General features: G+C 41.9%; 1 protein-coding gene across 3 annotated transcripts in view; it reads right to left on the bottom strand.

The window, feature by feature from the left end:
• Positions 1–16,894, bottom strand: part of TTC28 (tetratricopeptide repeat domain 28) — an 806,054-nt gene that overhangs the window by 179,479 nt on the left and 609,681 nt on the right. For all 3 annotated transcript variants that reach the window (XM_077295116.1, XM_077295125.1, XM_077295135.1), the window contains 2 exons: positions 14,078–14,296; positions 13,104–13,269 (listed from right to left, as the gene is read on the bottom strand). In XM_077295116.1, the coding sequence (XP_077151231.1) occupies positions 13,104–13,269; positions 14,078–14,296 (385 nt within the window). The remainder of the gene's footprint in view (positions 1–13,103; positions 13,270–14,077; positions 14,297–16,894) is intronic.

Genomic DNA, 16,894 nt, shown 5'->3' with positions numbered 1-16,894 from the left:
CTAATTTTAGAAATGGCCTTTCTGAGGCCATTAAGAATGTTATGGTGGGTTTTCCCATTCCCACAGGTCTGAATGATACCATGTCCCTGGCTATTCAAATTGACCGGCGGTTGCGGGAGCGCAAAACCGCAAATTCCCTCATGTTGTTGTCTGAACAGACACCTGATGTGATGCAATGTGATAGAAAAACCGCAAATTCCCTCATGGTGTTGTCTGAACGGACACCTGATTTGATGCAATGTGATAGAATCCTGACTAGAAATAAGAGGAAAATTCATAGACGCCGGAATGGCTTGTGCTACTACTGTGGTGATTCTACACATGTTATCTCAGCATGCTCTAAACGTATATCTAAGGTTGTTAGTCCTGTCACCGTTGGTAATTTGCATCCTAAGTTTATTCTGTCTGTAACTTTGATTTGCTCACTGTCATCTTATCCTGTCATGGCGTTTGTAGATTCAGGTGCTGCCCTGAGTCTTATGGATCTCTCATTTGCTAAGCGCTGTGGTTTTATTCTTGAACCATTAGAAAATCCTATCCCTCTTAGGGGTATTGATGCTACGCCATTAGCAGAAAATAAACCGCAGTATTGGACACAGGTTACCATGTGCATGACTCCTGAACACCGCGAGGTGATACGTTTTCTCGTTCTACATAAAATGCATGATTTGGTTGTTTTGGGCCTGCCATGGTTACAGACCCATAATCCAGTCCTTGACTGGAAGGCTATGTCAGTGTCTAGTTGGGGCTGTCGTGGTATTCATGAGGATTCCCTGCCTGTGTCTATTGCTTCTTCTACGCCTTCGGAAGTTCCGGAGTATTTGTCTGATTATCAGGATGTCTTTAGCGAGTCCAGGTCCAGTGCATTGCCTCCTCATAGGGAATGTGACTGTGCAATAGATTTGATTCCAGGCAGTAAATTTCCTAAGGGAAGACTGTTTAATCTGTCGATACCTGAACATACCGCTATGCGTTCATATATCAAGGAGTCTCTGGAGAAAGGACACATCCGTCCGTCTTCTTCCCCTCTTGGTGCGGGATTTTTTTTTGTGGCTAAAAAGGACGGATCTTTGAGGCCTTGTATTGACTATCGGCTTTTAAATAAGATCACTGTCAAATTTCAGTATCCTTTGCCGCTGTTGTCTGACTTGTTTGCCCGGATTAAAGGTGCCAAGTGGTTTACCAAGATAGACCTTCATGGTGCGTACAACCTTGTGCGCATTAAGCAAGGGGATGAATGGAAAACCGCATTCAATACGCCCGAAGGTCATTTTGAGTACTTGGTGATGCCTTTTGGGCTCTCTAATGCCCCTTCAGTTTTTCAGTCCTTTATGCATGACATTTTCCGGAACTATCTGGATAAATTTTTGATCGTTTATCTGGATGATATTCTGTTTTTTTCTGATAATTGGGACTCGCATGTGGAGCAGGTCAGGATGGTCTTTAAAATTTTGCGTGAAAATTCTTTGTTTGTCAAGGGCTCAAAGTGTCTTTTTGGTGTACAGAAGGTTCCCTTTTTGGGGTTCATTTTTTCCCCTTCTGCTGTGGAGATGGACCCAGTCAAGGTCCGAGCTATTCTTGATTGGACTCAGCCCTCGTCAGTTAAGAGTCTTCAGAAGTTCTTGGGTTTCGCTAACTTCTACCGTCGTTTTATCGCTAACTTTTCTAGCATTGTGAAACCTTTGACGGATATGACCAAGAAGGGCTCCGATGTGGTTAATTGGGCTCCTGCTGCCGTGGAGGCTTTCCAGGAGTTGAAACGTCGGTTTACTTCGGCGCCTGTTTTGTGCCAGCCTGATGTCTCGCTTCCCTTTCAGGTTGAGGTGGATGCTTCAGAGATTGGAGCAGGGGCCGTTTTGTCGCAGAGAGGCCCTGGTTGCTCTGTTATGAGACCTTGCGCCTTTTTCTCTAGGAAGTTTTCGCCTGCGGAGCGAAATTATGATGTGGGCAATCGGGAGTTGTTGGCCATGAAATGGGCATTTGAGGAGTGGCGTCATTGGCTCGAGGGTGCTAAGCATCGTGTGGTGGTCTTGACTGATCACAAAAATCTGATGTATCTCGAGTCTGCTAAACGCCTGAATCCTAGACAGGCCCGCTGGTCATTGTTTTTCTCCCGTTTTGACTTTGTTGTCTCGTATTTACCAGGTTCAAAAAATGTGAAGGCCGATGCTCTTTTCAGGAGCTTTGTGCCTGATGCTCCTGGAGTCGCTGAACCTGTTGGTATTCTTAAGGATGGTATTATCTTGTCAGCTATTTCTCCAGATCTGCGACGTGTGTTGCAGAGATTTCAGGCTGATAGGCCTGATTCTTGTCCACCTGACAGACTGTTTGTGCCTGATAAGTGGACCAGCAGAGTCATTTCCGAGGTTCATTCCTCGGTGTTGGCAGGTCACCCAGGAATTTTTGGCACCAGAGATCTGGTGGCCAGATCCTTTTGGTGGCCTTCCTTGTCTAGGGATGTGCGGTCATTTGTACAGTCCTGTGGGACTTGTGCTCGAGCTAAGCCTTGCTGTTCTCGTGCCAGCGGGTTGCTCTTGCCCTTGCCTGTCCCTAAGAGACCTTGGACACATATCTCCATGGATTTCATTTCTGATCTTCCGGTGTCTCAAGGCATGTCTGTTATCTGGGTGATATGTGATCGCTTCTCCAAGATGGTCCATTTGGTTCCTTTGCCTAAGCTGCCTTCCTCTTCCGATCTGGTTCCTGTGTTTTTCCAGAACGTGGTTCGTTTGCACGGCATCCCTGAGAATATTGTGTCAGACAGAGGATCCCAGTTCGTTTCCAGATTCTGGCGATCCTTTTGTAGTAGGATGGGCATTGACTTGTCGTTTTCGTCTGCTTTCCATCCTCAGACTAATGGACAGACGGAGCGAACTAATCAGACTTTGGAGGCTTATTTGAGGTGTTTTGTCTCTGCTGATCAGGACGATTGGGTGACCTTCTTGCCGTTGGCTGAGTTTGCCCTTAATAATCGGGCTAGTTCCGCCACCTTGGTTTCGCCGTTTTTCTGCAACTCTGGTTTCCACCCTCGTTTTTCTTCGGGGCATGTGGAACCTACTGACTGCCCTGGGGTGGATTCTGTGGTGGATAGGTTGCAGCGGATCTGGAATCTTGTGGTGGACAACTTGAAGTTGTCACAGGAGAGGGCTCAGCGCTTTGCCAACCGCCGCCGCGGTGTGGGTCCCCGACTACGTGTTGGGGATTTGGTGTGGCTTTCTTCCCGCTTTGTTCCTATGAAGGTTTCCTCTCCCAAATTTAAACCTCGTTTTATTGGTCCTTACAAGATATTGGAAATCCTTAATCCTGTATCCTTTCGCCTGGATCTTCCTGTGTCGTTTGCTATCCACAACGTGTTTCATAGGTCCTTGTTGCGGCGGTACGTTGTGCCTGTGGTTCCTTCTGCTGAGCCTCCTGCTCCGGTGTTGGTTGAGGGCGAGTTGGAGTACGTGGTGGAGAAGATCTTGGATTCTCATCTCTCCAGGCGGAGGCTTCAGTACCTGGTCAAGTGGAAGGGCTATGGTCAGGAAGATAATTCCTGGGTGGTCGCCTCTGATGTTCATGCAGCCGATTTAGTTCGTGCCTTTCACGCCGCTCGTCCTGATCGCCCTGGTGGTCGTGGTGAGGGTTCGGTGACCCCACACTAAGGGGGGGTACTGTTGTGATTTTGCTTTTTGCTCCCTCTAGTGGTCATTAGTGATTTGACTCTGGAGCTTCTGTCTTTTCCTATATCCTCACCTGGGCCGTTAGTTCAGGGGCGTTGCTATATAAGCTCCCTGGACCTTCAGTTCAATGCCTGGCATCGTTGAAATCAGAGCTAATCTGTTGTGCTCTTGTCCTATGATCCTGGTTCCTGTATTTCAAGCTAAGTCTGCTTCTTTGCTTTTTGCTTTTGTTTTGTTTGGTATTTTTGTCCAGCTTGTTCCTATCTGTATCCTGACCTTTGCTGGAAGCTCTAGGGGGCTGGTGTTCTCCCCCCGGACCGTTAGACGGTTCGGGGGTTCTTGAATCTCCAGCGTGGATTTTTATAGGGTTTTTGTTGACCAGATAAGTTATCTTGCTATATTCTGCTATTAGTAAGCTGGCCTCTCTTTGCTGAACCTGGTTCATTTCTGTGTTTGTCATTTCCTCTTACCTCACCGTTATTATTTGTGGGGGGCTTGTATCTTGCTTTGGGGTCCCTTTCTCTGGAGGCAAGAGAGGTCTTTGTTTTCTTCTCCTAGGGGTAGTTAGATTCTCCGGCTGGCGCGAGTCATCTAGCGATCACCGTAGGCATGATCCCCGGCTACTTCTAGTGTTGGCGTTAGGAGTAGCTATTTGGTCAACCCAGTTACCACAGCCCTATGAGCTGGATTTTTGAATCTCGCAGACTTACACGTTCCTCTGAGACCCTGTCCACTGGGGTCATAACAGTAAACTAGGGTGGAAACTAGATTGTAAGGGCGGTCAAGATTAGATGTGAGTAGACCAAATATCTACAGATGAAAGGGAGATTAGGTCTGTAGTCAGCAGAGCAATTCTAGTTCAGGGATAGGGTTTTCTTAGGAAAGGGGTTACAACGACATGTTTGAAGGAGGAGGGAAAGATACTCGATGAAAAAGAGAGGTTAAATATTTTAGTAAGGCCAGTAGTCACAGCCAGGGAGATGGACTGGAGGAGGTCTGAGAGAATAGGGTGAGTGGGGCAGGTAGTAGGGCGAGAAGAAAGGTCCTGTAAACGCTGGAGAAAACGTGTTTGTTGAGATGTGCCGATTGGTTCTCCGTGTAGGAATAGGAGCAGTCAGCTCAAAACTTTTCAATGACAAACCAGTAGGGCAGGAAAAAATTTTTTTTTTCTTTGTTTGAATGTATTTGCTCTATTAAAACATTCAGAGCAGTTACCCTATATGTAACTACAAAAAGTGTTGCCCATGTTAATAAATTCATACTATTGTGACCCATTATATGCCATATGTAATCAAGTTGGCCGTACATAAAAGCTACATCCAAGACCAAACAACAGTCTTATCACATATCAGCCATCTGTTACAAAAGCTATATAGAAAAAATCTAGAAGCATTAAAAAAAATCATCACGCCAACCCAATCTAAGTTCTGTTTATTATATTGAAACATAAAAACAGACATTTTTTTCAAATGAACAAGGGGGGCATGAAAGTGTAAGTGGGATTCTGGTCCCGACATGGAATGGATTATAATAAGATACTGTAGCTATGTAATAATATAAACATTTACTTGCTGCACACATCAAAAGTGGTGGCATGCTTGGCAAATTTCAATAAACAGACCAATGGAGAGTTCAAAGATATTAGTACGGTACATCTTGAAATGTATAATAGAATAGAAACAGTGCAGCAAGTTCTGAAGGACTTCCAATCTTCAAACTCAGAAGAACTCCACTTATTGTGAGCTTTTGTAATTTGTTCTGCCCTCCTGGGTAACTGGCATGATTTTAGCTACTCTGTTCTTTAACTGATTGACAGACTCGGCCTCTTCAGGGAAATGCACAGCTAGAATGGAAGTGATTGTTTGATCAAGCTGCAGACTTTTCAAAGGATGCACCTTCTTTGATTTTGCATATCTCAACATGGTTTCTCTCCACAAAAGCAAATAAGGCCAAGCGTAAAATTGAGTTTCTGCTTTCGAATTGGGTAATTAGCAAACACACAGCAACATTAGACACAGACTCTATTGATACATGCTCATGCGATGGTAATATTATGTACAATGATATAATCTGTGAAGATTGTTTTTAGACTCTTGTCTTTCAGTGCCAGAAAACTGATCCTGTGTGTTTAGAAATCTTTTCATTCGCATCACTGAGCACCTACACGAGATATTCATGCTCCAAAACCCTTTAAACCATCTCAGTCAACCATATATATTCTACCTCTAGTTTCTACTTTGGTATTGCTTCACGTGAGCAGAAAATAAATCATTGTAGAGGGGGAGGCAGTTTTTGATTTCTTACCAAAATGGTAATTTCAATTGATTTATGGCCTAAGAAAGAAAACCTAACACACTGTAAACATAGGAAATGGGAGAAAGCACAATTTGAATACGAATTGTGACATGTATCAAAAACTTTAATAGTTAACGAGTTTTAGAATAGGCATTCATAAAAAAAAGAGGTCTGCGATGACCAACATAAAGTAAGAAACTAAATTGGAGTGGGTGGATGGGGGATGTCAGGATCATCTTCTCAAAATAGGAAATGCCATTACTGGTAAACCAAGACTGAATTATTGGAGCTGTAAGGAATTATTGATTTTGGGCAGAGTTACCTGTTATGTTTGCAACATAAAGTAATTGCTACTCCCCTTTCCCGGCTCCAGCGCCAGGCTCGCCATATATCAGTACCAGTGACCAGCTCCCTCTGGTGCTCATCGGGCTACCATGCTAACCTCTGTTGTCATGAAGATAGGCCTTTTCGTCTTTCTCAGCAAGCTGTGTGATTATTCAGATAGTCTGGCAGAAGCTGCTACCTTACTGCTTACTGTTATTCTGCCAATCAAGCCAGTTGTGCTTCACCAATGGGCTCTACTACCTCTAACCTCAAGTGGTACTCCTGAAAAAACAAGCTCTGCTATACAGTTCTGCTGTACTCGGTTCTGCTGTTCCAGTACGCCTGTCTATACTTCTAACATCAAGAATGTCTCCTGACCAGCTATTGGGCTCTGCTACCTAACCTCAAGTGTGTGTCCTGAAAAAACAAACTCAACTATATACAGTAGCTGCACTATGCTAAATCGTTATTAAAGTGACCCTCCCTAAAAAAAACAGCTCTGTTATACCACTGTGCTCTGCTACAGTTGATCTTAAAAGTATCAGCAGACAAACCCAACCCTGGTACAACCATTCAGCTTTGCTGTTACAAAGTGCTTGTTTACATACTCGGCTCTGCTGTTCCAATGTGCCTGTTGGTATACTCGGCTCTGCTGTATCAGGCCTGTAAATTCAGCTCAGCCTCCTTGTCCAAAGTGTCATTCTGTATAATCAGCTCTGCTGTTCCACGTGCAAGATGCTGAACCTCACTGCACTACCTCACTACCTTTCATCCATGCTATATATCCAGATGTACAGCTTAGAGAATATACCGCACAAAATGAGCCTCAACAGTAATTCCAAATATGACTTAAAACTCATATATGAATGTCTGCGGTCAGCCATATTAAACAGTTGCCCAAACCTTAAAAAATTTAGTGTTGCACACTCTGCGACATTTCTTTGGTAAAATGCCAAAGCCAAATTTACCAATGTTTTTCGTCATTTATTACACAATTTTTAGTACCCACGCTAAAACATAAAAATTATGGGTTCAAATTTTGGAGTTAACTGCAACATATTTATGATTGCATTTCGAGATAAAAGACATAAGACAGCTGTGTTAAAAAAAAGGTATGGAACAAACACATTTATGTTGCAACCACGATCTTATGCATTGCTAACATTGGGAGGTACGTCAACTGCCAAACTTAAAAAGAAACTCTGGATTTTTGCATGCCAAATTTATAATTAAAGGGAATCTGTCATTAGTTTTCTTTTATACCATCTAAGAGTAGCATAGTGTAGGGGCATAGACTTCAATTCCAGCGATGTGTCACTTGCCGTGCTGCATGCTGAAATTTTGAGAAAATCACTGCTTTTCACTCACATCATCCAATTGACAGCTTTCTTTTTACACTGTCCATAGGCAGAAAATTGCCGTCAGTGGTGGAGATGGGTAAATACAGAGCTCATGAATATGGAGGACTACCTGGCAGCAGTTTTACTAGTCCTCTAGTGATACATCACTGGAATCAAGGTCTCTGTCTTTACATCAGGTTGCTCTCAGATTAGGTGGCAAAGACTTGGTGACATATTCCTTTAAAGGGAATCTGTCAACTCAAAAATGGCCTATAATCTAAGGCCACCGGCATCAGGGGCTTATCTACAGCATTCTGTAATGCTGTAGATAAGGCCCCGATGTAATCTGAAAAATAAAAAATACAGGATAGATGATACTCACCCAGTGTGGTCTGGTCCGATGGGCGTCGCAGTCCGGGGCCTCCCATCTTCATAACATGTTGTCCTCTTCTTGTCTTCTTGCCGTAGCTCCGGCGCAGGCGTACTTTGTCTGCCTTGTTGAGGGCAGAGCAAAGTACTGCAGTGCGCAGGCACCGGGAAAGGTCAGAGAGGCCCGGCGCCTGCGGACTGTAGTATGAAGATAGGAGGCCCTGGACCACGACGCCCATCGGATCAGACCGCACCGGGACCGCCCCTGGGTGAGTATAATATAACCTGTTTTTCTTACCTTTCAGGATACATCGGGGGCTTATCTACAGCATTACAGAATGCTGTAGATAAGCCCCTGATGCCGGTGGCCTTAGTTTATAGGCCAATTTTAATGTGACAGATTCCCTTTAAGTTACAACATTTATTCAACATGATAATGTCTGTAACACGCTGCAGAATTATTGGCGCTATATAAGTGAGTAAAATTAATAAAACATTTGCGTGGCGGAGTTGAAATGAGAACACTAAAGATTTGGCAAAAATTATGCTTTTTTTAATAAATTTAAGTCAAAATATATAAGAAATATAGTGTTTTTGAGCTTCTACCTTACAACATTGAAAATCTGTTCCCTGAATTACAGTACCTCCCATAATGATGATTATATCAGCTCTCACTACTTTGTGAGCACACAGGATGTATCTATTGGTGGTACCTGCTTTACAAGGAAATGGTTTAAATAATCTTGAAATAATATTAAAATAAAGTGCTTATACTGTACATTTTTTTGCAAATAATGTGTTAGGGCTGGCGGAACGCACCGAGTAAATATAGAGATGTTATTTGGTGCGTTCGCAGCCCGGGGTCCACCGTGCAGGAAAAGAACCTGCTGCTGGCAAACGGCGGCACTATATGGCGGTAGAAGCGAACTCTGTTGCTTCACAGAGTCGCTATAAAGAAAGGACTGTGTCCTGTTAAACTCCACAGGAGTACACAGTAACTGCTGAGCAGATATCAGCTTGTGGTCACGCAGTCAAGGAGGCAAACATACAATCTCCTCACCGGAGGAGCCGGTATTCTAGGTGGCTTATTTCAGCCGGGGCCCTGAAACCATACACACAATCTCCTCACCGGAGGTGCCGGTATTCTAAGTGGCTTATTTCAGCGGGGTCCCTGAATCCACACAAGCGTGACCACATTGGCGCAAAACTCATAACATGCATTGATACTAGCGCATGGCCGTGCGGCCATGCGAACCTTATATAGCTGCAGCAAGTACAAGACCTTCCTAGAAGGACCAATGAGAGGCTGCCACAGAGCCTGAGCACCTTCAGGACCTTCCTGGAGAACCAATGGGCTTTACTGCAGTATCCAAGCATGTGACCCTCGATCTCCAATGAGAGATCTTACCCTGGGCATGCTCAGAAGGAGAAAAGCAGGACTTAGTCCCAAAAGCGTCTGCTCACCGCTGCCCAGCACTGGCTTCAATGGCAGAAGCTGGAAAGGCAGCAGTAACCCTCTGCACAGAGTCAGACTGAGCGAGAAGCTGGGACCAACGTCTCCACTGAGCAGGCTCCACTGTGGCAGGAGAAGAATGGGAGACCACAGCAGAGATGGCCTGAGATTCCCCCTGTGCAGAGGCGGGTACTCGACCCCTAACATCATGTCACAATATTTATTGTCACTTTCTTCTGTTGTCTTGTGGTACTGTTAGATATTTTTTGGTGCCAAACTCTTCAAATTGGCAAACATGGCTCATAAATTTTGTGAAAAATCAAAAATGTTCTTTATTTTTGCCTTTAACCCCTTTTACGTTATTTTAGTGCAAAAAAAGTTGCATGTTTCACAAAAATGTTGCAAAATTCTCTCAATTTATAGCATCAGTCCAGAGAGGACTGGAGTACATTTGAGGAAAAAAAACTGGGACTTTTTTTTAGCTGCAATTAGTGAATTAGCCAAAAACATCGGGAAACCCCAAGAGATCCCCCAACACACACACAATGATGAATCAAAAATGAGTTGAACACATACTATACAAAATCAAATATAAAAGAGGCAGAGAAGAAAAAGGATGAGGTGCAAAAAAAAAAAATAGGCGAAAAACATCAAAATATCAAGAGAATATGCAATAATGAATTTGGCCTTTAGGGCTTTAATAAATTCTAGTGAAGCACTGAAATGCTCGAGTGCTCAGTACTCGAATCGAGCACTCGAATCGGCTTCTATGAAACAGGAGAGAACTTGCTTTGAAATGTAGGTTTTGCTTTTCTCCAGTTGAGCCGGTGAGCCCAAGCTCTCATTGAAGTTGACGAAGATGTAAGGCCAAGTTCAATGTCCGTATACGGACCGTAATGCCTGGTCCGATGATGGGTCTTCTGATCCGAACTTACAGTATATATGTCTATGAGGTTGGAATTTCACACAGGAGACCTGCGGTTAGTCTGGGCATTGTGGTCCGTATACAGACAGTGAAATATGCTGATATAAACCTTTTATTTAACTGGGAAAAAAATGTAAAAAGACATGTAAAAAAATGAACTGGTGGAGAAACATTGAACCAATGGACCTATGTCTTTTTTTCAACTTGTGTAACCAATTACAGCACATACACATACTAAAGCACATACTAAATTCAACCAGAAATGTAAATAACGGAGTAGTCATTCAATTTATAAGCATACATCTCCAATGCCTTAGTATTAATACGATTGCTATTACAAAGTGACTCCTTTATTTCATGATGAAGGATCTTTAATTGCTCTAGGTATGGCTGCCTCTAATTGTCTTGTACTATTAGCTGTACTTGCTGTGCTAGAAGAATGCTGGAAGGTGGGTTATTGTGCCCCAGACCCCCACTTGTAATATGTCCCCCTGCTGACGGTAATATGTATCAGTCTGCGTCTAGCCGACACATTCTATGTGAATCTGGTGCAGTCCTGACAACATAAAAATGGAAATCAGCAGTACCAAGGACTTGGATTTTGACAAGCACCACATGTTCGCTCCTCGGAAAATGACAACACCTTCTCTTTCATAATGACAAAGCGGTTTTTACTTTGAAGCAAGCAGAAAGGAAAAACAATAAAAAAAATAGTAATCTAGAGGAAGCACCAGGGTCCTGTGATCGTGCTGAAATGTGCGAGTGGCGTGTGACGGCAGTAGAAGCGTAGGACGGGTGTCATTAAATATAATGGTGCTTGTGTGCAAAGTGCTTTTGTCAGAGGTCTCTTTCAGATCCATGGATATCTCTTTCCCTGATAAAAATCCCCTGGAGGTAGAGCTCACACAGAAGATGTACCGGCTGTCAGGCTCAAACAGCAAATTATGCAGTTTTTACTGACTTCCCTGCCTGCTGACTGCTTGCCAAATATATTTTGTTTCTGTTTACATTATAAAAGGCCTCATCCTGCACTTTGTATTGATGCTGTTGACTTGAAACGGGTTCATTCTGAATTCAGTGGTATTATGGGCTGGAAAATGAGCCGGGCTGAGGACTATTAAAGGGAAGATGAGATTTCCTCCCTGATGAGCCAGCACTTTGCATTCTATAGTTTCCCAGTACATCAGTCACACTTTCTTCATGTACTAACTACTCAAATCATTAGATACAATCAACTTAAAATTTTGGGATCAGTAAGAAATTACATTCTGTAGTTTTACAATATTTATTGCTAGACTGCAGGATTCTGTAATCTTTATATACACTCCTCAACACTGAGATGGTAACATCAAGAAGGAAAAGTCATGGAACACATGCATCGACAAACAGGAGGCAATACTCAATCACCCCACAAGACTTACCCAATTTTTGGTATATATACAAAACTACACGAAAATGACCATAAAAAGTATAACTTAGCTGAAATCCTACCCTCAAAAAGATAGATTACAAACTGAGCAACACTATGACGTACAGGCTTGAAGCCAATGTTGGCAAGTATATTAATCAGTAGTTAACCATAGTCTATCTCCTGTAGTCTTTGTTGTTCTCACCACTGATCGTCAGGAACAGTTCTTTTACCTAGGTTAAAGAGATTCTTGATGATCCATAAAGGTTCTTGGATAAAATTAAAAGAACTGTTCCCAATGAGGAAGTGATTATGGTATTTTACTGATGAACAACCCCTTTAAACGACAGCAATATGAGCAAGCTCAGGTCACTGCTGTTAGAGGTAGATGTTGGCTGTGTATAAAAGTCAGCTTCTCCCGGTAAAGCTCAGCTCCTAGCCCACTCCATACCCCGGCACCTGACAAGTCAGAATGAATTTAACCCCTATTCTGTATACTTCAACATCACCATTATATACTGCACCATGTTTGATTGACTATGTAAGGTAACTGTGTGCTACAATTTGTAATATTCCCTGTAATAAATCTCTACACTAGTAGCCAGGAAACATCTCTATTACAGAAAAACAGGGAGACACCTCAGATTTATTTGCTGTCAAATTTACATACAATGGGTTGTGTATTAATGCACAGGTTGATAAGAGACTTTTGTCACATTCTGCAGTGAGTCCTTCTGAGATTACACTATTGTGTGCAAAATATACAGAACATTAGTCATTAAATGGTAGCGACAACTGTTTTCTATGTACAGAATTTAGGATCTGCTCTAACCTAGCTGTCTATGGCAATGAAAAAAGCCATTATCAAATAAGAACTTCATCCAATGACCTGCAAGCAGCATCTCAAGAATAGGCAATGGTTATGCCACCTACCCCGTTTATTCATGACTTTTTTTTTATAGAAATCAGTGAGAAGAATACTTCAGCTACCAGTTATCACATACAGAAAAAGCAATAAAAGCTGTAACCTGGCTGATGGCTGCACACAACATCTGCTTGCGTTCATTTTTATATTGCAAGAATATTCCCCTGCACGACTATGATACATTATGAACAGTGAAAAATGTTACATAGTACAGTGTAACTGCACAAATAACAGGCTCACAAGGAGCATGGTGGAAGCAGCTACAAATCTATCTAAGGACACATCTGCATGGAGTTGGAAATACCTTAATCTCTTTATGTTGGTGCAGGTTTCCACCCAACTCATATTGTATGCTTTCAGGGAACAAACACAATGCAGAAGTAACTGTAGTATACAACTAACCGTGTGTAGTAGGAGTCCACACCAAGACTTTCCCGGACATTTGCGATGTGCTGTTCTAGAACGGAACTGTTTGACCCCTGAAAACTCAAACTTCCAGACTCTGTGAAATCGTCGGTGTGTTCTAGAGTTGAGTCTCCCAAAAAGTATTCATGAAACTTTAATATTCCTACAACAAAGTAACAAAATACCAAATGTTGTTAGTTGTTTCCTAACATACTAAGCTTACCAAAATGCATTGTGAATGAACAAAAGAGAAATCTATATCAAAACATTTAGTGTGACCACCCTTTGCCTTCAAAGCAGAATCAATTCTTATAGGTACACTTAGATAAAGTCAGGGATTTTTTCAGGAATACAGTATAATCAGGTGTATGAGTAACCAATTATGCCTAGCAGTAGGTAATGATCATTATTTTAATCAACTGAAACAGAAACAGCTATGTAAGAGGCTAAAACCTGGGTGAGGAACAGTCAAACTCTGATATAAATGAGATTGTAAAAGACAGTTTCAGGTCACAGGTCGTTCCCAAACATAAAGCCAAGTCAGCAAGAACTACCTTCAGCATAAAGAAGAATAAGGAGTCCTGGAAGTGATGATATGGTCCCACAGGGCCATCCCCTCACTTTTATTGAGTCTATGTATCTTGGATTGCATGATGAAGAATTTGTCTATGACTATGTCCACAGAAGATATATGGTTACAACTCCAAGATGTTCAGAACAACCTCCCAGCCACGTTCCTTCAAAAACTGTGTACAAGTGTCCCTAGAAGAATTGATGCTGTTTTGGAGGCAATAGGTGGTCAGGTCACACCAAATACTGATGCAATTTATAGTAGATTTGGTGGTGCTCCCAATGGTTGGACCCATACCGAACTATAAGTTACCACCTATACAGTGGATAGGTGATATCTTCTTTTCACCAAACATCTCCATTAATTAAAAATAAAATAAAGTTAGTTCATTCACTCTTACCAGATCCAGGAGCAAGCAGCCAGCTGTAGAGATAGCCCGCAGCCAATGAATAGTAGAGCACCAGGCCTCTTTGGCTATTTACAGTCTCTAAAATTTGATCAATTGTCACCGGTGTATAAGGATCAGATTCTTGCTGCCCAGTTTGCCGTTCAACAAGCAGATCCGCAAAAGCCCGCGTCCTTCCTCTTTCCGCAACTGCTAAAGCCTCATCATGATGTCCTAAAATATATATTAAATATGTATTATGTAACCTGATAGCAATAATCCATTAATACGTCTCTTTCTTCCTCTTTAATGTTTTGTCCCCGGTCCATTTTTATCATAGTCAAGATGTGAAAACCAAATACGATCCTGTAGCAGAGCGTTATCAAGTACCTGCATGCTGTAAAGTATTCCGGTGACATGCTTACCACCTACACCTCCAATGTGTCTGCTAGTAATTATGGCTCATGCTGACTTTCTATTAGCACATGTCTCTTAGTGGCTCATGATGAAGGATTTCACCCTAAACTGGTTCATTTCTGCGCAGTTCTGCATTTACCATATGTACCGTACTTTACATTTCTTTTTCTATAGATCTCCATAATTGCAATAGTTAAATCTAATCTATGTTTAAGTAATGCAACAGATCATTAAATGCTGAACTTTGCATGAATATAGTTGTCAACAATATTTTCACCTTGACAGAACAACAATTTCTACAAATACACTATGTTCCAAATTATTATGCAAATTATATTTTTATCGGATTTTCCTAAATGGTTGGTGCAAATGACAGTCAGTCTAATAAAAGTAATCACCTGTTAGATTATACATCGAACTTTATTGAAGAAACCTCCCAATGATAACAGTATAATCTCCAAAATGAATAAAAACTCAAAATGCACTGTTTCAAATTATTAGGCACAGTAGAATTTCTAAACATTTGATATGTTTTAAAGAGCTGAAAATGCTCATTTGTGGATCTTGCAGCATTAGGAGGTCACATTCACTGAACAAAAAAGCTATTTAACTCCACAACATCCTAACAGGCCAAGTTACATGTTAATATACAAACCCTTCTTTGATGTCACCTTCACAGTTCTTGCATCCATTGAACTTGTGAGTTTTTGGAGAGTTTCTGCTTCTATTTCTTTGCATGAAGTTGGAATAGCCTCCCAGAGCTGCTGTTTGGATGTGAACTGCCTCCCACCCTCATAGATCTTTTGCTTGATGATACTCCAAAGGTTCTCTATAGGGTTGAGGTCAGGGGAAGATGGTGGCCACACCATGAGTTTATCTCCTTTTATGCCCATAGCAGCCAATGACTCAGAGGTTTTCTTTGCAGCATGAGATGGTTCATTGTCAGCATGAAGATGATTTTGCTCCTGAAGGCACGTTTCAGCTTTTTATACCATGGAGGAAAGTTGTCAGTCAGAAACTCTATATACTTTGCAGAGGTCATTTTCACACCTTCAGGAACCTTAAAGGGCCCCACCAGCTGTTTCTCCATGATTCCGGCCCAAAACATGACTCCTCCACCTCCTTGCTGACGTTGCAGCCTTGTTGGGACATGGTGGCCATCCACCAACCATCCACTACTCCATCCATCTGGACCATCCAGGGTTGCTCAACACTTATCAGTAAATTGGAAATTAGTCTTTATGTATGTGTGGGCCCAATACAACCATTTCTGCTTGTGAACACTGTTTAAGGGTGGCTGAATTGTAGGTTTAAAGATAAAGAAATGTGTCCGGAGCACAACAATTGTATGAATATTTACACTAGGGTGCTACACAAAGCATGGAAAATGCAATATTGAACGAAAAGAGGAGAGACACTACATAAATGTGTGCACACCTATATATATATATAGTAAATCACAAGTTTATTGTAAGACAAAAACATACAAAATGTAAAAACATTAAAAACATATCCCATGAGGATCAAAAAACAAACACACCATTCTGCTAGAAATGTAACCAACAACAGCCAGAGATGATAAGGAAATATATAAATACAATCTTGTGCATAAATATATGGATATGGATAATATAAACATATATTGAGGCTGAGCTCTTACAGCTGGTATAGTTTTAGCACTACAGATACCAATAACCAGTGGGCGTCCCCACTCATAAACACACCATGAACAAGGTCCCCAGCATGTAAAATGCACACTATATCAATAGAGCCCTGTGACTAAGGTGTACCCTATGTCATGGGGACATGAGGGAACACAAGGTGTGCAGGTTGTGTCAGCAGTGGGGCACCTAAAGGCAGCAGAATAATAAATTGTGGAAAAGAGCCACTGTTGCAAAAGCAGAGTACTGCAGATGTAGCTGAATGATGACACAACCAAACAAACAGTTATTATTCTGCTGCCTTTAGGTGCCCCACTGCTGACACAACCTGCACAGCTTGTGTTCCCTCATGTCCCCATGACATAGGGTACACCTTAGTCACAGGGCTCTATTGATATAGTGTGCATTTTACATGCTGGGGACCTTGTTCATGGTGTGTTTATGAGTGGGGACGCCCACTGGTTATTGGTATCTGTGGTGCTAAAACTATACCAGCTGTAAGTGCTCAGCCTCAATATATGTTTATATTATCCATATCCATATATTTATGCACAAGATTGTATTTATATATTTCCTTATCATCTCTGGCTGTTGTTGGTTACATTTCTAGCAGAATGGTGTGTTTGTTTTTTGATCCTCATGGGATATGTTTTTAATGTTTTTACATTTTGTATGTTTTTGTCTTACAATAAAGTTGTGATTTACTATATATATATAGGTGTGCACACATTTATGTAGTGTCTCTACTCTTTTC

The sequence above is a fragment of the Ranitomeya variabilis genome, chromosome 1 (genome assembly GCF_051348905.1).
Source record: "Ranitomeya variabilis isolate aRanVar5 chromosome 1, aRanVar5.hap1, whole genome shotgun sequence".
Lineage (NCBI taxonomy): Eukaryota > Metazoa > Chordata > Amphibia > Anura > Dendrobatidae > Ranitomeya > Ranitomeya variabilis.
The sequence above is the reverse complement of the archived record's forward strand: the minus strand, read 5'-3'. Positions and strand labels throughout refer to the sequence as shown.